The sequence below is a fragment of the Myotis yumanensis genome, unplaced genomic scaffold (genome assembly GCF_028538775.1).
Source record: "Myotis yumanensis isolate MYYU_CA2020_CCGP unplaced genomic scaffold, mMyoYum1.0.hap1 SCAF_2, whole genome shotgun sequence".
Lineage (NCBI taxonomy): Eukaryota > Metazoa > Chordata > Mammalia > Chiroptera > Vespertilionidae > Myotis > Myotis yumanensis.
In genome coordinates this window covers 44,284,495-44,305,623 of record NW_027223753.1, presented here as the reverse complement: position 1 = coordinate 44,305,623, position 21,129 = coordinate 44,284,495, and the positions used below count along the sequence as shown (strand labels likewise).

At 39.8% G+C, this 21,129-nt stretch overlaps 1 protein-coding gene across 3 annotated transcripts in view; it reads right to left on the bottom strand.

The window, feature by feature from the left end:
• PATJ (PATJ crumbs cell polarity complex component) overlaps positions 1-21,129 on the bottom strand; it is a 308,551-nt gene that overhangs the window by 65,910 nt on the left and 221,512 nt on the right. For all 3 annotated transcript variants that reach the window (XM_070405247.1, XM_070405248.1, XM_070405249.1), the window contains exons 31-34: positions 15,568-15,660; positions 9,360-9,410; positions 5,007-5,124; positions 1,402-1,535 (exon numbers count right to left, since the gene is read on the bottom strand). In XM_070405247.1, the coding sequence (XP_070261348.1) occupies positions 1,402-1,535; positions 5,007-5,124; positions 9,360-9,410; positions 15,568-15,660 (396 nt within the window). The remainder of the gene's footprint in view (positions 1-1,401; positions 1,536-5,006; positions 5,125-9,359; positions 9,411-15,567; positions 15,661-21,129) is intronic.

Sequence of the window (21,129 nt, the reverse complement as noted above, 5' to 3'; positions counted from 1 at the left end):
GAAATCCTATATAATAAAACCCTAATATGCAAATCGACTGAATAGCGGAACAACCGATCACTATGACGTGCACTGACCACCAGGGGGCAGATACTCAATGCAGGAGCTTCCCCCAGCCCGCAGGCCCCAGGCCAGCCAAGGCGGGTGCCAGTGGGGGCCCCCTGATCGCCCCATAGATCGGCCCTGGTTGCTGACCAGGCCTAGGGACCCTACCCAGTGCATGGATTTCGTGCACCGGGCCTCTAGTGTTTTAATAAACAAACACTGGCCTCTGAGCACATCAGGCTCAGGTGCTTCACTAGTAGGATGCAACAGAACATCGGGATTCTCTAGGTTGGGCCTGATAGCAGGAGAGAGAAGGACCATGACCAGGAAACATGGGAAAGGCATTAAGACCCAGGTTTCTGTAGCATATACTGTGTTTGGGTTGTCTAGTGCTTTAGGGGGCTAATAGCTGTTACAGAAAAACAGAATAGGACCTTCTCACCCCTTGATACTACTAACACAGAAACATTATATTCCTGCCAAAAATGGGAAAAATCATTTTATTAATATTATAGTTATTTTTATCTGTAAACCTGGCATATACAATTTATTCCTTACTAAATAAAATAGGCAAAAGAAATATCACAATATTCATTTAAAAAAAACATATACATTAATAAGAGTGATTGTCTCTAAGGAGAGGCCCTGGTTGGAGCTGGGGATGGGGTAGAGGGCAAGCCTAGGGCAAAAGAACAAGAGGGATATTTATTTTTCACTTCATATCCTTTTGTGTCAATTTAACTTTGTCAATACATTACTTATTCAAATATACATGCATTGATTAATCACATCTTGAGGAAATAAAAACCCATGATGTTTTACATTTTAATGGCACTAGTGATTAGTGACAATCAAAAGGTACTACATAATCAAATATCTATCATCCAAGCAGAAACTAACATTCTAGACCAATTTTAAAAAAATTATGATTGGATGAGACCATGGTGAGAGTAAAGCAAAGCTAAATTGCTGGGCTAGAACTGATGTATACTTTTATTTAGCATTCCATTAAATAATAATGATGATGATAACAGCAACAGTTCATACCTATATTTACAGTTTGTATATCCAGGCACCATCCTAAACATTGTTATAATAGTTCCAAATGCTGCTATGATGTAGTTGATCTAATCAGCACTTAAAAAAAATATTCAGCATCCTAGCTGCAGAAAATCCTGCCTGTTAAACACCGAGAAACATTTGAAAGCTGCCCAGAATGTGGATACATATCCATTTACAATTATATATTTTTCCCATACCATAAAAAACAAACTCTTCCATAAAGTGACACATGGCCACGAGGAGGCTCAAGAGTAACTTTGTGACAGTGGCTACTTTTCACATGTAGAAACTTACCAAGGGTGTGTCTCTTCCTCCCACAATGCTGAGGCCAAGCCCCGAATGTCCCTTGGATATTTCTATGATCATCTCCTGGCCGGGGACAATGGGACACGTGGCAGGATCCACTGACAGAGGCGCCTGGAAACCACCTGGAGAAGGAGTGAACACGGAGTGACTGGCAGCAGGAGACGAAGCTCCGCTCGCACATTTGTAGAGTACACGCTCTGCATGTGCTTATCATTTCACTCTTTTTCTGCCAAGCACCGCGGAGGAAAAGGCTGGGTCATTCCTGCCCATTCACCCAGAGATGAAACATGACATTCCCATGACACTTTTGAGATTAAAGCAATAACTAACCCCCTTCCCAAATCATCCATATTAGCTTGAAAATTTTCAATCTTAAAATACACCATAAATTATGATGTAACTGAAAAAAAACAAGCAAAATCAATTACCTAAAAATGATCCCAAATGTATACATAGTAAAAAAAAAAAAGTGTTATATAAACACAACTCAAGAATTAGTTGCTGGCTCCATAAATGAAAAGCTTGTTAAAAGTATGTATTATTGCTCTTTTATAAAGATTTACTTTTTGGAACTATTGTTTTAGACTGGGTTTTTCTAAAAACTAGGAGAGAAAAATTTATTGGCTGAGAAAAGATTTTCAATACATATTTTTATTGATTTCAGAGAGGAAGGGAGAGGGAGAGAGAGACAGAAACATCAATAATGAGAGAGAATCATTAATTGTCTGCCTCCTATAAGCCCTATAGTGGGGATCGAACCTGCCACCCAGGCATGTGCCCTGACCAGGAATTGAACCATGATCTCCTGGTTCATAGGTTGATGCTCAACCACTGAACCACACCAGCCAGGCAGAAAAGATTTTTAATACCCATTTGTGTAGCGTAAATTCTACATATCTGCATTTTCCAGATGACTAAAGCTAACCCATTGAAAAATCAAAACAGTCAAAATGTTATTTTCAAGAGTCTTATACAAATAATAGTCTTCAGAGATGTCTCTCTTTTTTTTTTATAACTAAGGTTGGTCATCATGAGTATTGATTCTTACATGTGATGTAATTTAGTAAGGGGCTGATAATAGAGGGCCCCATCTGCTGGTCACCTGCAGCTAATGCACTGGGGCCACGCTGAGACCCACAAAGCTCATTAAATTATGTGGAAGCTAGGGCGTGCGGACTGACTACATATGGCCTGAGGGCCAAGAATGACTTTTACATTTTTAGAAAGTTGAAAAAAAAAAAAAAGAAAAATAATATTTCAAGACACCTGAAAATTATATAAAATTCAAATTTCAACATCCACAAATAAAGCTGCACTGGAACAAAGCCCTGCTCCTTCATTTACATCTAGTCTGCGGCTGCTATCACACTACAATGGCACAGTGGAGTAGCTGCAACAGAGACCAGATGGCCCGCAAGCCTTCAAAATTTACTATCTGGCTCTTTACAGAAAAAGTTGGCTAATCCCTGGTATAAAACAAAAGGGAACAGGCTCTAGGGAAGACTGTGGGGGTTCTGCTCTGACTAAGCAATAATCATGGTCTTTGTGACAAGAGGGCACAAGTTTGAATGTGAGCTCCCAAGAGAAAAACTAGCAGGTGGGTGCAACTGACACTCACTCCTCGTCAGAGAAATGATGGAACCACCACCTAATAGGCTGTTAGAGGAATGAAATGTGTGTGAGGCACCCTGCCCAGGGTCTGGCAGATTGTAGCATTCATATATCTGCTGTTCCTGGCCATATGGAATTTATTAATCTAATGGTCTCTTGGTGAAGAGTGAGAAATTTAGGGACACAACCTCAGTAACAATAAAAAAAAAAAGCTATATTAGAAGTAGAATGTTATAAACCTGATTTGTCTCTTGATGTTTTTGCAGCATGTGTATTTCATACTTCATATCCCCTTTACTGACAATAAAGACAATGTCCATCCATTTCATGGGTGCTTTAAAAAGTTTATACTCCTTTGTAAATGACTAGTTTAGTCTCGAGTGAGAAGAGAGTGAACACATAGTCAGAGATGCTGGCGATGGCACCTCCTTCCCTCTGCCACTTTTGCCTCACCTCAGCCAGTCCTGACTCAGTCTCGCTATTTATTTCTCTCATGGGATCCAGCCCAGAGCCTCATGCATACCAAATCCCCAATAAAGGCTGGAGAAGTAGGTGACTGACTGAATACATTTCCACGGATTAAATTGTAGGATGATTAATTTCTGTTATTGAGGCATAAATATGTGATATATATGATCAAAACTCAATTGGTCTCCATTGCAGTCAGCAAACTCTTCCAGTAAAAGGCCAGGTAGTAAATACGTTGGGCTTTATAGGGCATATGGTCTCTGTTGCAACCACTCAACTTTATCCTTAGAGTGTGAAAACAGCCTGAGACAAGATGTAAACAAATGAGTGTTCAATAAAATTTTATTTATGGACACTGAAATGTGAATTTCACATCACTGTCATTAAATATTCCTTTGATTTTTTTTTCAACTCTGAAAAAATATAAAAAACATTTGTAGCTTGCAGACCATATGAAAACAGAGGGCAAGCCAAATTTGACCCAGGGGTCATTTGCTGACCACATTCTTCAGGTATTTTAGTAAAAATCCAGTTCTTCAGAATAGTATCTGCATGTTAAACTTTTTATGAGCTAATATTTATGAAAAATATGTAAAGGATAAATACCATAAGGTGTTAGTCGTGCTAAAAATTCATGTAGATTTATGCTTTGCCATTGGTGAGCTTGGTGTTGTAAATAGTCCTCCCCCCCCCCCCCCCTTTTACTGACTTATATTGCATAAAAGCAAAATGGAAATACTCATTATTCATTTTGAAGTTCTATTTTCAACCTCCAGTCATCATAATTCAAGCCAGGAATTCAAAGAGAGAGAGAGTGAATACCAATTTCTCTAAGCACTGAAAATTATCAGTCTTCAAATAGCTTACATCAACATATGCAAGGCTAACAATTTGACTCAAATGATTTTTAAGAGACATTACTCATGAAGTAAACACAATCTTTTGGAGAGATTAGAGAATAATTTGTAAGCTTCAGATTCAAACAGCATTTACTGAGGGCCTTTCCCCTGCTAGTACTTTTATATTCAATATGCAATAGGCAATCCCAATGGTAGGGATGAGGAAAATGGTATAGGAAGTTAAGTGACTTGGCCAAGCTCAAAGCTAAGGAAGTGGAGGAGGGGTGCAAAGCCCAGCTTTCTGACTCCTAGTCTAGTGCTCTTTTCAGGACTTCACCATGCCTTCCTTTTTTTGGGTCTTTTTTTGTTTTGTTTGTTAATCCTCACCTGAGGATATTTTTTCCATTGATTTTTAGAGAGAGTGGGAGGGAGAGGGAGAGACAGACAGAGAGAGAGACATTGATGTGAAAGAGACACATCAATTATTTAGTTGCCTCCCACACTTGTCCCAACCACTGGGGGATCAAGCCTACCACCTAAATATGTACCCTTGATCGGAATCAGACCTGAGACCCTTCAATGGCCAGTGCTCTAACCACTGAGCAACTGGCTAGGACAATCCCTTCCTTTTTAAAAGTATGAGTCAATTCCATTCTGCTCAGAGAGAGAACTTACCACAGCCCGTGGTGACTGCATCTGTTGAATGGTATGATGGAGCTGGTGCTAAAGGTATCTCTTGTGAACTGAAGGAGACTTTTGTCGAATATTTTTGCTGTTTCATCTGGCTGACAGCCTACAAAAGGAAGAAAAATTTGACTAATGTCAAAGAGGAGAGACTTTAAAATTGGTGTATTGTTACCAAAACAATAGTGCATTCCAATAATGTCTTTTGAGAATTTAGAGTAGGAGAAGGGGCAAGAGGAAGTTAGAATGATTTCTATCCCACTCCCCATGCTTCCCTACTGAACTTTATGTCTAAAATGCTTTGGTGAGGAATGGATCAAGGAAGGGGAGAAGGATTAAAGTGGAAGATACTCTATCATTGTGGTCTGTACATGAAGCTGGGGCTGGGAAGCAAAACCAAAATTTTAATAATTTCTCCTTATTCTGATGAAATCAATGTGAAGTCCCTAAATCCGTGCTGTGCCCAATGAAAAAGAATCTATGCTGCAGATGTCTGAGCATACAGCACCATCCGTCTCTTCTGGACACATTCACAATAGTCAGTGATGCACCAGGTAGGTTAACTGAGCAACATGGGAGGAGGAAGGGACAACAAACATCTACTGAAGGCCTACTCAATGCCAGGTACACCAAATACATTTAAGTCACTCGAAGAACTGTACTTTATTTGCCTTTGGTCCCCAGTGCTTGAAATAGTAGGGCCTCCATACATGTTTGATGAATGAATGAAAAGTAAGCGGATAAATGCATATAGAAGAGCAAAATTGAAGACATGGAAACTCAGAGTAGAAAATGAATGAGTAATTCAATGAAGGTACAGTAATTCAATGAAGGTACACGTGAGCTTTAGAAAATTAACTTGTGATTCTAGATTATTATTGATGATACTACCAATGAATATTAGTATTGGAAAACTAAGAAAAACCAAAAGGACTCCATGCTCGCTTAACAGGCAGTTAAGAAATATAGGTAGTGACCTGACCTGCCTTCTGGATCTGTAGTTAGCCAGGGAACCCATCCCCAGCTGGAAGATTCTGGTGGAGGCAGTGAAGCACCAGGCTGTCCCTGGATTCTAGAAATAGGATCAAGGTAACTGCTCCAGAATGATAACACCTCAAGATTTGTCAGTGGAAGGCAGTGCCTCACTACAAGGCCTTGTGCAGTGTGCAACAATATCACCCACTGTACATCTGTATTGTGCTTTCCAGTTTTCAAAAACACTTTTACATCCACGAATTCATTTAATCAGGAGAACAACCTTGAGAGTTAGATGATATTATTCTCTTTTCCAGAGAAAGAAAACAAGACACAAATGTCAAGTGACATATTAAAATCACACAGCTAATTAGAGGAAGAGGTAGGACTTAAAGTCGGTAGTGAAGAATGTTACAAGTGTATCAAACAGCTGCTAGGCAAAAACTGAACAGATGTTCATATTTCTCCTGTAGTTTTTCTATCACCATCATTTAATAATAGCCATATACTTATAAAAAGACTTATTCGATTGCATATTTTCAGTACTTTTAAAAAGAGGGTTCGGCTGGCGTGGCTCAGTGGGTGAGCATCAAACTATGAACCAGGAGATCACGGTTTAATTCCTGGTCAGGGCACATGACCGGGTTGCAGGCTCAATCCCCAGTGTGGAGCGTGCAGGAGACAGCCGATCAATGATTCTCACTCATCAGTGATGTTTCTATCTCTCTTTCCCTCTCCCTTCCTCTCTGAAATCAACAAACACATATTTAAAAAAATAAAGGGAGAGAAGTGGAAGAATGACATACAAGGGGTTTCTACCAGAACACTGAACAATAGAACCAACTAGATGTCTGATTACTCTAAAAACCACCTTTCCCAGCCTCCTTGACGTTAGATGTGTCCACAGAGGACGTCCTGGTCAATGCAATTAAACAGACATGAACTACATAATTTTCAGATCGTTCTCCTAAGGAGAAGGATCTTACTTTCCCCTTCTCCCTAGTTGAAAAGTGGATGAAATGACCTGGAGTGGCCACCTTAGACCCATAATTGGATGCCATGTTTTGTGGATTCCGATATAGTCAAATAAGAATGGTATAGTAATCATATGAGAGGTGCTTGGATGCATGTCACCATGGAGACACCTTATCACCTGAAATTGATCACATCCCAACTGTTATGGAAAAGAGGAACTTCTTGCTGTGAATGAGCCTAATCTTAACTCATATGGTATTTACATCTAACTTTCTATTTGTATCATCTCATGAAAAAACATTGATAACAAAGGTGAATGTAAGGTGCAGAGTTCTTTTATAAAAAAAAAAATCATGTGAATTTTAAAACAGGAAAGCACAAGAGACAGCAAGCACTACAGCATGACTTTTATAAATAGCAGGGAATATATGTTTCTCACCTTTCTATCCCAGTTCCATGTATCATCCCCTCTCGTTGTGCATAATAGGTTTCCAATACATATTGGTAGAATTGAATTCAATTTAAAAAAAAACCCACAGGAAACAGTCCATAGAAACCAAGGAAAACATCCAAACAAGTATATTTAGAAGCAGACCTCTTGTTGGTAGGTGTGGTAACGGATGAACCATATGCTCCCGTGACCCACCTACTGACACAAAACCAAACTACTAAGGATGAAAGGTCAAAAAGATTGGATTTGCTGTTGAATGTTACTATATTCAAATATGAGAGTAGGAATGGATTTAAAAGTCATCCAACCTAACTAAACCAGTACTTCATAATAGGAACTGCTAGGGAGCTTTTAAAATTTATGAATACTGGGATCCCCAAGTGATGTGGTGCCTAGGGGTGTGGAGCCCAACCACAGTTTTTGTGTGTGTGTATGTGTGTTTTTTAAGTTGAGAGACTTATTTCTTAAAGTTAAACCATGGATTTTTAACCCAGAATAAATGGGTTTCTAAGAAGGAATTCTAGAGACTATAAAACCAACTGTAATTTATCAAAATTATACTTATCGGTGTTTTTCTGGGGAAAGGGTCTACACTTCATTAGGTCATCATAATAGAGAAAAAATTTATTACTCGAAAGAATATCTGAATTGCTACGTTTGTTGGTGGCCACAGGCAAGTCACCTGATCTCCTTACCCCCAAACTGCCTCATCTGTGAATTGGTGGCGATACTTCCATGCTTTGCCTGGTTCTTTTGAAGATTAAAGAGAAAACTACATAAATAAGTCTAACACTGTGCCAGGCACAACTTAGGAATTCAGTTAATAATAGCTATGAATTTCTTTTATGTCCTTTGATAATATATTAATAAACCATCAGCCAGCTTCTGATGGAAAACCTTCAGGGATGGAAAATTCCACTTCCACAGGGAAGCTCATTCCGGCTTGGCATAGCTCGGCTGTTTGGGAAGTTCTTTGTAATGAGCTGATGGACTCGCTGCAGATGTTGCCCACTGATCTCTGGGCCGGTTCTCTTCTGCAGCTACAGAAAAGGCTTGTAATCACTTCCCCAAAGGATAATGCCTTAAAAGTGCTCATTGTTCAGCAGGAAGAAGAAAGGCAGGCTGTAAATTTGAGAGATGTTTGATCTGTGCCTTGAGCTAGGTGGCAGTAAAAAGTCTTAACATATAAGTAGTATTTGCAAATACATAAAGTAAAAAAATGTGATTCTATACTTTAAAAAATAATTGCTTGCAGGTTTTCAGTTAAACTGAATTTGGTTATTTGTAAGTTTTTTTTCCATATACCTATTTGTTTTTACTTAGGTTTTTAGCATATGATTTTGGAGGACTTTTCAAAGGCATTTTCTTTGGCAAGATTTGACATATCGCATATTTTCTGTAAGCTCTAGTAATCCCAAGTTTCTTAAACATAAAAGTAATTAACATAGCAATAATGTAAATTTTAGTAGCACAAAAGTATAAAAGCACACACAGACATGAGAATCAGGACTTAAACAAGAAAATACTCAATAGCAACAAAGGACACAAATTTGACAGAAGTTTATAGTTTTTAAGAGAAGTGAAACTCAAAATACAAGGAATACTAAAGGTTATAAAATGACAAGTTCTCTCATTTCACATTTTTGTTTATGACATCGTGTAAGACATGGTGGAAGTGTGTTTTCGGGCACGCCCCACTTTTAAACACCTGCTTGGCATGTTGGTACCGGGAGATGTACAGAGGATATTTCCACACACCTTGCACGGAATCGGTGACACAGTTGTGGGTTGACTTCTAGGTTGTAAGCCATATTATACTAGTATATAACTTCCTGTCCAGTAAGAAAGGGTGGGATTTCATTGCAATCACCTCCTTTTCTTCTGGAACCTGTTTATAATGCACACCATCCCGGTAGAGCAAAATCTAAGTGAAAGTTACTTACGTTGTCGGTTGAGCACTCCATTGCCTTCTGTGGATCTGCCACCACATCTTCCTGAAAGTGAAAGATACAAGCAGTTAACAGCACTGTAGGGCTCAAGTGTTCTTTCTAATTTCGGGTGTCAAGTACGATTTAACAGGGCTTTGTTCTCCTACAAAAATGACCAACACACCGTGCATAAAAGTTCTATTCATCCATCTGGACTAAGTCTTGGAAATAAACACAAGCTTGTCATTTCCAAATGCATTCACCCTTTCACATCTGTCAGGCAGTAAGCCTATCAGATATCCTTGGTGGTTATGTCAACCAGTTTTTTTCTTATTCTATCACACCAGTAATCCATATATTTGTATTTATACTCAATATTAAACCCTTTCAGAGTTCAAATCTTGATATTAGAACCCCACCCCCTAAGGTATTTGATTAGAGGCAAAAAAAAAAAAAATTCACTAAAGACACTGGGAGATACAAAGATAAGTTAGTCCTGAACCCCATGGAAGAGTGCAGAGTACAGACTTAGGAGAGAAGCAAACTATCATAACTTACTAGTGGCCCGGTGCACAAAATTTGTGGGGGGCGAGCAGGGGGTGGGGGGCGAGCAGGGGGTGGGGGGGGGGCCCTGAGCCCAGCCTGCACCCTCTCCAATCGGACATCCCTCTCGCAATCTGGGACTGCTGGCTTCTAACTGCTCACCTGCCTGCCTGCCTGATCACCCCTAACTGCCCTCCCCTGCCCGTCTGATCTCACCCCCAAATGCCCTCCCCTGCCAACCTGATCTCGCCCCCAAGTGCCTTCCCCTGCCAGCCTGGTTGCCCCCAACTGCCCTCCCCTGCTGGCCTGATCTCACCCCTAACTGCCCTCCCCTGCTGGCCTGATTGCCCCTAACTGCCTCTGCCTGCCTCGTCACTCCTAACTGCCCTCCCCTGCCAGCCTGATCTCACCCCCAACTGCCCTCCCCTGCCAGCCTGATCACCCCTAACTGCCTCTGCCTCAGCCCCCACCACCATGGCTTGTCCAGAAGGAAGTCAGACGTCCGGAAGATGGCCGGTTGACTCAGTCTGATTAGCATATTACCCTTTTATTAGTATAGATGGGAAACCGATGCATAGCTCAAGGGAAATTAATTGAAATAAATGAAGACAGTGATAAATTGACAAGGCTGTTTATGTCTGCCTCCCACAATGTCCCATCCTTTTTTACAGGCAAGTTTACGGGGGAAATGTTCATCTGATAGTTTACTCTAAGGCATGGAGCCCTGCACTTGGTCTGGACAGGGCAGGGAACACGAAGAGAGACTGATCTGGATAGGAGAGAGGATGGGTTTATTCTGGCACTTGGCAAATATCTAAGAGAAACCTAGATGGCAGGCAGGCAAGTGATCTGAAGATGAGAAGCATAACTTCTAGGTGGGAAGATAGGAGTCTGTGACCCTAGTTCCCCAACTTAAGAGTTTTGCAACCGTGAGCAGATTATATCTGACCTTTGAGAGCCTCAGCTTCCTCATTGAAAAAATGGGGAAAAATTGGATGCTAAAAGGATTAAATGGAGCAATACAAGAAAAACATTTAGCATGGCATTTGGCAATTAACAAATATTTAATAAAGATGCTAATGATGATAATAAATGGAATCAACCTATGATAAATCCATGTTCCTAACTCTACTATAGGGTTGCTGCAAACAATTACTCAGACAGAACACTTTCTCCTTTGGGGAATGCTGATGAGATGTGAAAGTCAGAGCTCTGAAAAGCATCTGGTCCAACACACTGTCCCATTGCTCCTACTGATTACACTTGAACCTCTGGGCCAAAGGATGGAGCTGGTACACGATAGCAATGATAATAACCATGACAGTTAAGACTTATTGAGCCCTGACTGTGGCCGCTGAGCTCGAAGGCTACGCATTTCAGATGTGGATGTCTACCTCAAGCCTGTTAGGGACTATTATCATCCTTTCTTTAGAGTTGACGTAATCGAAGCACAGAAAGGCTAAGGTATTTGCTGAGCCAGAGCTTAACCCAGACACATCCTGCTCCAGAGCTCCTGCCCTAAACCAAGGGGTAAATCCACGTGAGAAATGGAAAGTGCTGCTCACCTCCGCCCAAGCACACAAGTGTTTTAGGACTCAGCCTCCACACAGTGATTCCATTTTCGATTTGACATTAGGTCAGAACAAGTCATGCTGCTTATTTTGCGCCTGTGCAGGAACAGACACAAATGGCACTAGCCACTGCAGTGACCTTAGGTGAGTCACTTTCTTTGTGTTTAAACATAAATTTAGAACTTGCTGATCTCCCAACTACTGCATCAAGGGAGCTCTTGGCACCTTCAAAGCTGAGGTCCTGGGACATGCTGAGGTGTTTTTGGCTTTGCACAAGGGACCCCTAAGTAAGACAACTGAGGAAGCAGTGTGGAGAGATCATCCCATCGCGAAACAAACGGATCGGCCCGTTCTGTGTGCATTATGTGATAACCCTCAGCACAGTACGGTGAGCTCCTGAAAGAAAATGCTTTGTGGGCCAGGCAAATTACTCTGATCAAGAGAAGCAGCTTCAGATGGGTGGACATAAAAGGCAACACTGGGAATAGTCTACATAATTACATAATAATGGGAGCATAATCATCACCACTGAAGCTCTCTGACTTCTGTCCCAAAGCTAGTAATCAAAACACCCTGTCTATCTGGCCACAGTAATTGGTCCAAGCTGAGCCACACAAGAACATCCTGTGGTTTTTCCAAAGTGGACCCTGGGGAAGCGAGTCAGCCCCTTTCTGGCAGATGGGCTGAGGAGCGGTGGCAGCCACGTTCACACCATGCTGAGGACGCAGGTCTGCAGCAGAACAGACTCAAGCAGACACGCAGAGACTTCTCTGGCAGCACCGGGCCTCTGGTTCCCACCGCCCCTGAGGCTGTCAACCCTGCCCTTGCTGCGGTCAAGTAAAAAGAACCTGTAGCCTACCAGTAAATTTCCTCTTTTGTCTAAAAGGTCAAGTTGTGAGTTTATTTCTTGTAACCAAGAGACTGCTGATGAAAATGAAATGGACCCCAGGAAAGATCCATCAGGAGAAGAAACTCGCAGGGACCAGGCCTAAGGGAGCTAAATGTAGATGAATGAAGTGCACTGAGTATAAGACAGCAAACTAGACAGAGTGCTCAGCCTCAACATATTCAAATTTAACAATTTAAAAAAAAACTTGCTTATCAGATGAACAAACACAAATGGTCTCCTGTTGATTTAGGTCCTTGGACTTCTACTTTGTAGCCTCTGAATACACTAGAAAGAAGACAACAACCTTTGCCTGTGTCAGTCCCAGCTTAATTTCTAAGTATTCATCTAACCACCCAGATTAGGTGGAAGTCCATTAGCAAAAGCTCCCACAGCACCATAACTTCCCCTCCAATAGCATCATCAGCACGATGACTTATCTAGAGTTGGATTCAAATCCCGCAGTGACCTGCATTACTTGAGTGTCTCCGTGCCTCAGTTTCCTACCTATAAAGTAGGGTTAGAGACAGTCATCTACATATGAATTAATACTTTTAGATGGATGCCTTTTGGAGTAAATGCTACCAAAGCATCAGCTGCCATTATCCCCGGCAGTTCTGAAAGGTCCCTCAAGGTAAGACCTGTGTGTGTTGCTCACTGGGATTTGACCCGTGGCCAGCACAGTGCCCGGGACACAACAGGCCTTCAATACACACTTGCCTAAGTTCTGCTCCCTTTGAAAGATAAAATAATCAACATAGGGTTTAGATGAGAGGATCTTAAAATTATGTCAGCAAATAAGGCTTCCCCAGGGAAGTGAAAACCTTACAAGCTCAAAGAGCAGTGCCTGGGCACCACTATTTCTAAGAAGCTCTGGATCCAGGGGACAGGGCACTGGAGGCAGGTAAGAAAGGCTGAGTTCTGGGCTCTGAGCTGGCATTTTCCTCCTCTGGGCCCTTGGTGCTAATTAATTAGGACAGTAAGGTGGCTTTCTCAATTTAGAAAAATCTGATAAGCAATAGTTTCCTTCTCGGCAAGTTGAATTTCCAGTTGAATAACAAGTCTCCAGAGTGGCTGGGAGTGAAAGTAAGGTAGGGAACATCAAAGGTGTGAATCTATGTTTAAAATATGCCCCTATCGTTCTGCTGTGTTTCAGTTCATGAGATTACCTTACCTGCTCCCCTTGCTCTCTATGTTATCTTTTTTTTTTTTTTTTTGAGGTATCTTTTTTTTTTTTATTGCTTAAAGCATTACAAAGGGTATTACATATGTGTCCTTTTTCCCCCCCCCACCCTTGACAAGCCCCTGCCCTCCCTTACCCCCCAGTGTCTTATGTCCATTAGTTATGGTTATATGGATGCTCTATGTTATCTTTTAAAAGTATATATATTTGTATTGATTTCAGAGAGGAAGGGAGAGGGAGAGAGAGATAGAAACATCAATGATGAGATGCTCAACCACTGAGGACAGGGGCTGGGCTCTATGTTATCTTCATTTAGAATGTAGAGGGGAAGATAATGGAAGAAAAAGTCAAAAGCTTTTCTCTCATGACTTTTCGTAAAGGAAGTAGACTTGACTGTACTAGTAAATCTACTATCTTTTTTATGACCAGGAAAAAGAAATTTATCATGTAGGCAAATCTCAAGTGATTTTCAGAAATACAAGATATGAAGTACAATGAGCTGTGAAAAATGCGGCATATCTGAATGGACTTGAACTCAGCCACTGGCAATTTGCATACTGTCGCAAAGGAGAGGCCAATGCTGACTCAGACACATTCTCTCCTGCTCCTTACGGGAACTTCCTACACTCTTGCTATAAATGCAGTTTTCCTACTGGATCTGGAACAGAAAATAAGTATCACACAGTGATGTCTGCTTGCAAGAATCCTGAAGCTCTTGATGGAGTGCCCATGGGAGGTAATAATGGATTCTGAGCACACAGTTCAGGGCCTTGTTTTAAAAACAAGCAGGATATACACCCGAGAATTCCAGCCTGGAAGGCCTAATAAGAAGCCTATGATCATCAAAAATGCATTTTAAATTATTTTTCCAAACCTGGAAACCAGCATTTTAAAAACATTTAGGAATAATTTTTAAGCAGTCAAAATGATAAACTGGACCTGTATCAGACATCACATGGCATATTATTTTTTGTCAGGTAAATGAGGTAATATTTTAAAGTGCCTACTATAGTGATAGGTCCATAATGATTAGCTATTAAATAATACTGCAAACTGTTTTCCAAACTGGCTGTACCACTTTCCTACCAGCAAGATATGAGAGCTCCAATTTCTCCACATCCTTGATAGCACTTGTTATTATCTGTCTTTTTTATTATAGCCATCCTAGGATGTGCATTTCTCGAATAGTTGATGAGGTTGAGTATCTATTCATGTATTTATTGGCCATTTGTATATCTTTGAAGACTGCCTCTCCGAGAGGCAGTAGTGCAGAGTTAATGAAAGTGCAACCCCCCAGCCTGGATCCAAGCATCACTGAATGATTATTTAGGCCATTTATTCAACATTTTGGAACTCAGAGAAAAAGAAGCCCATATTTCTTTTTAGAACTTGAAGTGTAACCCTGCAAGTGCTAGGCTGCCAAACACAAAGGTGGGTTATGAGCAAAGGCATGGGAGTCCGGCCAAACGGGACCCATCTCCAGATCTACAACATCCTCTGGCAAGTTAGTTACCATCAACCCTCGGTTTGCTCATGTGTAAAAGAAAGTTTTCTTTATCTACATTTTGAGGATCAGGAAATGCCTAGTACCCAGAAGTTCAATAACACTAAATAAAATACTGAACATTAGGGCACAGAAAGAGAAGGAGTTCTCTAAAACTGCCTCTCTCCTAATACTCTAGTCCCTGGGTGAGTCCGAGTATATTTTCCTATGAATCAATGGAATAAAATCAACTTCTCTTTCTATGCTTATAGGATTAATTCAGCACAGACTTATGCTTAAAGATACCCCATATAAAAAAAAAAACCTTATAAGAGAGATTGCTTCTTTAGTTCCAGACAGCATAGTTCAAGTGTGAAGAAGGTGGGAGAATATGTATGTTAGTCTTTGGAGTGAATGAATCGCTCACTATATGGAATGGCTCAGATGAAGATTCCTAGAGAAGCACACGTTAACAGTTGGTCCTCTCCGAAGTGGCACAAACATAAATAATACATCGTTAAAGAGAACATTGCATGAAAACCGCCGAGGATTCTCACCAGTTTGGAGCTTTCACTTTCAGGCAATTGTTTAGTACCAACTCCGAGACTGCCGTCTTCCTCACTACTGACAGGTTCGGGGCTGCTCTGATCCTAGAGGACATTGAAAAGAAAAATGGCACCGATGTCATTCTTTACTCACAGTGACCTGAACTGTACAGATGCTCAATCATAGTTGCTTGATTTATTATCGCAGTGGGTACTGTTTTCTCTCCAAGGCATTCCTATTTTCTTTCTTTCCAGTAGAAAAGCATCCCGCGGCCCCCGCCCCAACCCCTCCCCGCTGCACCCTCCCACCGCCAGGTACATATCTATTTTTTATTTATTTTTTTAAATATATTTTATTGATTTTTTACAGAGAGGAAGGGAGAGAGATAGAGAGTTAGAAACATCGATGAGAGAGAAACATCGATCAGCTGCCTCCTGCACATCTCCTACTGGGGATGTGCCCGCAATCCAGGTACATGCCCTTGACCGGAATCGAACCTGGGACCCTTCAGTCCGCAGGCCGACGCTCTATCCACTGAGCCAAACCGGTTTCAGCTACATATCTATCTTTATTGCTCACAGATACGCCTTAGGAAAAGCTGATCCCTATGTTCTGTTCCAAGAGGCCTGACTGCCTTAAGGTTAATCCCATTCATTTGCCAATGATTTTGTGAGGAATAGGTATATGTTCTAGTTCTAGTCAATGAGACACAAACAGAGGTCTGCTGGAGATTTCTGGAAAAGTCCTTCCTGATCTTAAAAGAACCGAAGTCCCAGTGCATCCCAAATAGACAAGAAAGCAGGAAGCTCAAAGTGTCATGGTCAGCCATCCCACAAGCAAGAGGGAACCAGTCTTGGGATGAAGCTGGCATTGTGAATGACAACAAAGACAGAGATGAAAAGAACTGGTTCCCTGATGGAAAGAACTGGGCCACTAGATCGAGCAAACCTGAAGCCCGGCCTTATCCTCAGCTGTCTTCTAATAAGAGCTAGTAAGTTTACTTCTTGTTTTACCCTCTTAGAGTTGGCTATTTGTTCCCTCCAGCCTAAGCTTTCTGAGATGTTTATTTTCTGCACAAGACTAAACTGTTTGAGATAAAAGACTGTATTTATCTTATTTCTGCAACTCAAGTACCTAAGCACCCTGCCTGGCACAGGGAAACATTTGACAAATACTGGTTGAAACAATGGATGAATTGAGTACTTGTTTTCTTGATGATTTTTTCTGCAGACTACTGAAAATACTTATTTAACAAAAATGAGACATCTGGTAATAATAAGATTCATTAAAATTCCAAATTACATTAGGGATCTCCTCATTTGAATTATGACATTAAGTGTTATAGTTAATTAACTAGAAGTTTCTTTACTTTTTAAGGGCACATAAGGATAATAAATGGAGTATCTGCTTGTGTTTATCTAGATTTTTATTTTAAAATATCACCATTCTGGGATTACTACAAATTCTAATGGGATTGTTTTTAGAGAAAATAGTTTTGATCTGGGGACAGTCTACCTCACTTATAACTTAAGAAATGCAAATTAGAGCAGATATAGCATTCTTTCATCTATCAAATGGACAAGAGAACAGAAAGAAAACATTCAGTATTGATAATGCAGAAACAGGAATTTTTACACACCATTGAAAGACTATAAATTAGGGCATTCTTTTCATATGTAACAAATATATTGTAGAAGGGAAAATATCTGTAAGCATATAAAACACATTTTTAAAAATTGCTAATTCTGAGGGGTAGGATTAGGGATTAGGAAATGTTGCATTAGTTATTTCTGTACAGTTTGATTATAGAAGAATTAGTGTGTTTTATTACATGTCTTTAAAAAAATAAAGGAGAGTTATGAGAAATGAGCTAAAAGAAAAAGAAAAGAAGAAAAAAAGAAAAGTCCAAGAAAGAAAGTAGCACAGACATTAGAATTGGTGAGATCTGGATTCAAATTTTAACTTTGCTACTTAGAATTATATGATTTGCTGCATTACTTTCAAATCTGAGTACTTGTTTTTAAGGTACAGATAAAAATACCAAATTAAAAATACTACCCTGTTAGGTTGCCTTGACGTTTAATGGATAAACATGTAAAAGTTCTATTAGCACAGCACCCGGTATAGTTGATCTTTTTTTCTAGCTTTTATTGAGACAGGTTCTTAATCCATGCCCTGTTGCCTTATATGAGTATAGGAAAGAAAGCATTTAAAAAATGAAAGGAATCTTTAATTTTATACTTCTCAGTAATATATTTTCTTGGTTTTAGAAAATGAACACTATAATGGGGGAGAAAACAGTCGCTTAATGCTTCAACTTAGAAAATTTAAGAAAACATGGGCAAAGCAGTCTAGGTTGCAAATGGTCTATGAATTATTATTATTTTTTTGAATGCAGTATCTTTTTAAAAAATGTTTTTTATTGATTTTAGAGATAGAGCCAGAGAGAGAAAGAGAAACATTAATGGTTGCCTTCTGCACACCCCCACTGAGGATTAAGCCCACAACCTGGGATTGAACCCATGACCCTTTGGGATATAGGGCGATGCTTAACCAACTGAGCCACACTGGCCAGCGAAGCCTATGTATTCTTTATGATTTGAATAAAAACAAAAGAGAATACCCTTTACATCTTACAAAGCTCTGTCTCAAATGCTACTTACTCAATAAATCCTTTCCTTCTTAGCTGAAAACATCGCTTCTTCCTCTAACTCATCTAATATTTTACCTGAACTTAAGACATGTGACATTGTCTCATTTGTAACTTAATTATGTGTGTACAGAATTGAACTCCCCAATGAGACTGAAAGATTCTGAATTCAAAATCTGTGCCTCATTCATTTCCTTTGTTTGATGCATTTTAAAATTCACCTTAGGTCTATCGCATTTCAAAGTCAATGTTCTTTTTTTTTGATTCAATGTTCTTTTTAACTGTAACACGAGCCCTTTCTAAAGCTTTACCAGTTTAGTTCGAAATGGCTCCATAGAGGGGTTTAAAGTCAAACTACAGATGGAGAGGAGAGTCAGGTAAAAAGGAAGTTCCAACTGAGAGAGGTTTGCAGTAGAGCATTTAGTTTTTCAGGAGAGCTAAAGTTTATAAAAGGGTTTCATGCTTTAATGAGGCACAGAGCAAAACAACATGGGTTCTGCTCTGAGAACAGAATCGCTCATATGCATTAAGGAGCCTTCAAAATACCCCGCTGACCAGGAGCTTAGAAAACAGGAATCAGTCAGAGATGGGAAGGGGAAAATAGGTCAGCTAGCGTGATTTCCAAAACATGATTGGATCACGGTGGTGAGAAGGCCATCTGGCTGATGGATGGCAGCCCATTGACACCTAAGATGATTCAGCTAATCCTCATGGCTGTGTATTCTTTCCTCTCTTGTGATCTTCAAACCACCTGTCCAACACTGGCCGTTCAGCCAAGGCTGCTCAAGGAGAATGATCTTTCCACAAGAAGGCCATGGTCATTAGATTCCACGATGCATTATGCTTTATAGATGAATGAAAAGAAAAGGTACGGCTCATGATTACACATTTAACACAGCCTTTACCCTCTCTCCCCAAATAAATAAAACAAAAAGACTGATGAGAAATTCTATTCAATCCCCACTGAGAAGTCTCTTGCAAATATTCAGGGTCGTTCTAAACTTCCTCCCTTGGGCTCCTTCAAAAAAATCTCCATTTTTTGGAGGGGTGACGATAAATTTTTATTTTTAATACTAATTCATTTTTTCATGCCATCTATTTGACTATACTTTTCTCCAACTAGACAATGAGAACGCTGACAGCAGCAATTTATGTTAAATTTGAGAGTAGGCTATTAATAAAAGTTAAATTAGGTAAAGATGTTATCATAGACTGGGAAAACACCTCTGATCAGATAAATGTTCCATAGTGTGGTTCCCTACCATCTTCTCTCATTTAACACAACAAAAGAGTATATTAGTACATACAACTGTTTTCCTTTTAATTTAAGATTTTGCTAAGCAAAAGCAAAAGCAAAAAAACCCCGCAACTATACACCCCTAATATAATTCAAAGTTCTTTTTTAAAAAAATAAAACAAATGTTGGTTTAAATGTTCTCATCTCCATATTTCCTAAATCCAATGTTCTCTTCAAAAAACCACAAAATGATTTATTTGTCTCACTGCCAGCCTAAATTCACAAATATTTCTTTCTGCAAAGTCATGTTTACTAGATGTGACAGTTTGAATTTCTTTCTTCTACCCCCAATCAGGAGCATTCCTTCTAGGCTGCTCAGAATTCCAGAAAGGCAGTGTGCAATTAAGATATAATGGAAATTATGCTAATGACACTTGCTAGGTAACCAGCCTCTCCATTCTTTATCAGGCCTGCTCCATCTCACTTAGTACTCAAAAAAAGCACAACTTTCTGAGAAGAAGGGAAAGTAAAAAGTTTTTGCTTCTATAAAGATATAGAAGCCTGCCTCACCAAAGAACAGAATAAATATCGTGCAACCCGCGCATACTTTGTCTTCAGTGCCTCTTAGAGACACCACAGCAGTGGCTTCCTATTTGGGTTTCTCTCTTCAAGACATCTTTGACGTTGCTATTAGACTCCTTTACCTGAAGTAGAGTCCTGATCAGACCAGTTCATTGTTCAACATGCCTACAACAGTTCCAAGTGCCTATTGCATAAAATTCAAACCTTCTGAGATTTAAGATCAAGCCTCTCTCATTTGACCTCAATTTATTTTTCCAACCCCAATTTCTTTTACTCCCTTTCATGGGCCCTTATACTTTCTCCCATTTTTACACCCTTATTTTTTTTTTTTTTTTTTAAGTTCTGTGTTTTTATTTGTGCTATTCCCACATTCTTATCCAACCCTATTCATATTCATATTTTAAAATATAATCTATTGATCAGAAATAGCTTTTCTCCTATCAGGAAACGCCATTCATTTTCTGTGAACTCCTCCTACAGCTTTATCTCTGAGGGCATCTTGTTTTAGTAATACACATGTTTTACTATAAGACTCTAAGTCAGTGGTTCTCAACCTTGGCTGCACATTAGAATCACCTGGGAATCTTTTTAAAATCCTGATTTCTGGGCCCCATCCTCTGGAAATTCTGTTTCTTTGTTATGTGGTGGGGCCACAACATTAGTAACAAAGAAACAGAATTTCCAGAGGATGAGGCCCAGAAATCAGGATTTTAAAAAGATTCCCAGGTGGTTCTAATGTGCAGCCAAGGTTGAGAACCACTGCTCTAAGTTCTTTGAGGGTAGAGACTATATGCAATTAATCTTTGTATGCTGTACAAAGTAGATAGTTGGTAAATAGCAGCAGAATGAATTGAATTAATAAGAAGTACTCAACACTGAAATAAAGCATCAAGGATACAGTAGAAAAGCCAAAATATGGTTCCTGCAGTTCAATTACCCTATAAATATTTATTAAGCAGGTACTAGGTGCTAGGCACTGAGGACTAAATGATCAAGAAGACAAAAAGCTTAATCCTTCAAAAGCATACAGTTTAGAGTGATGCTTACAATCCTACTTTTAAAAAAAGATTTAAAAATTGATTTTTCGAGAGAGAGAAAGGGAGA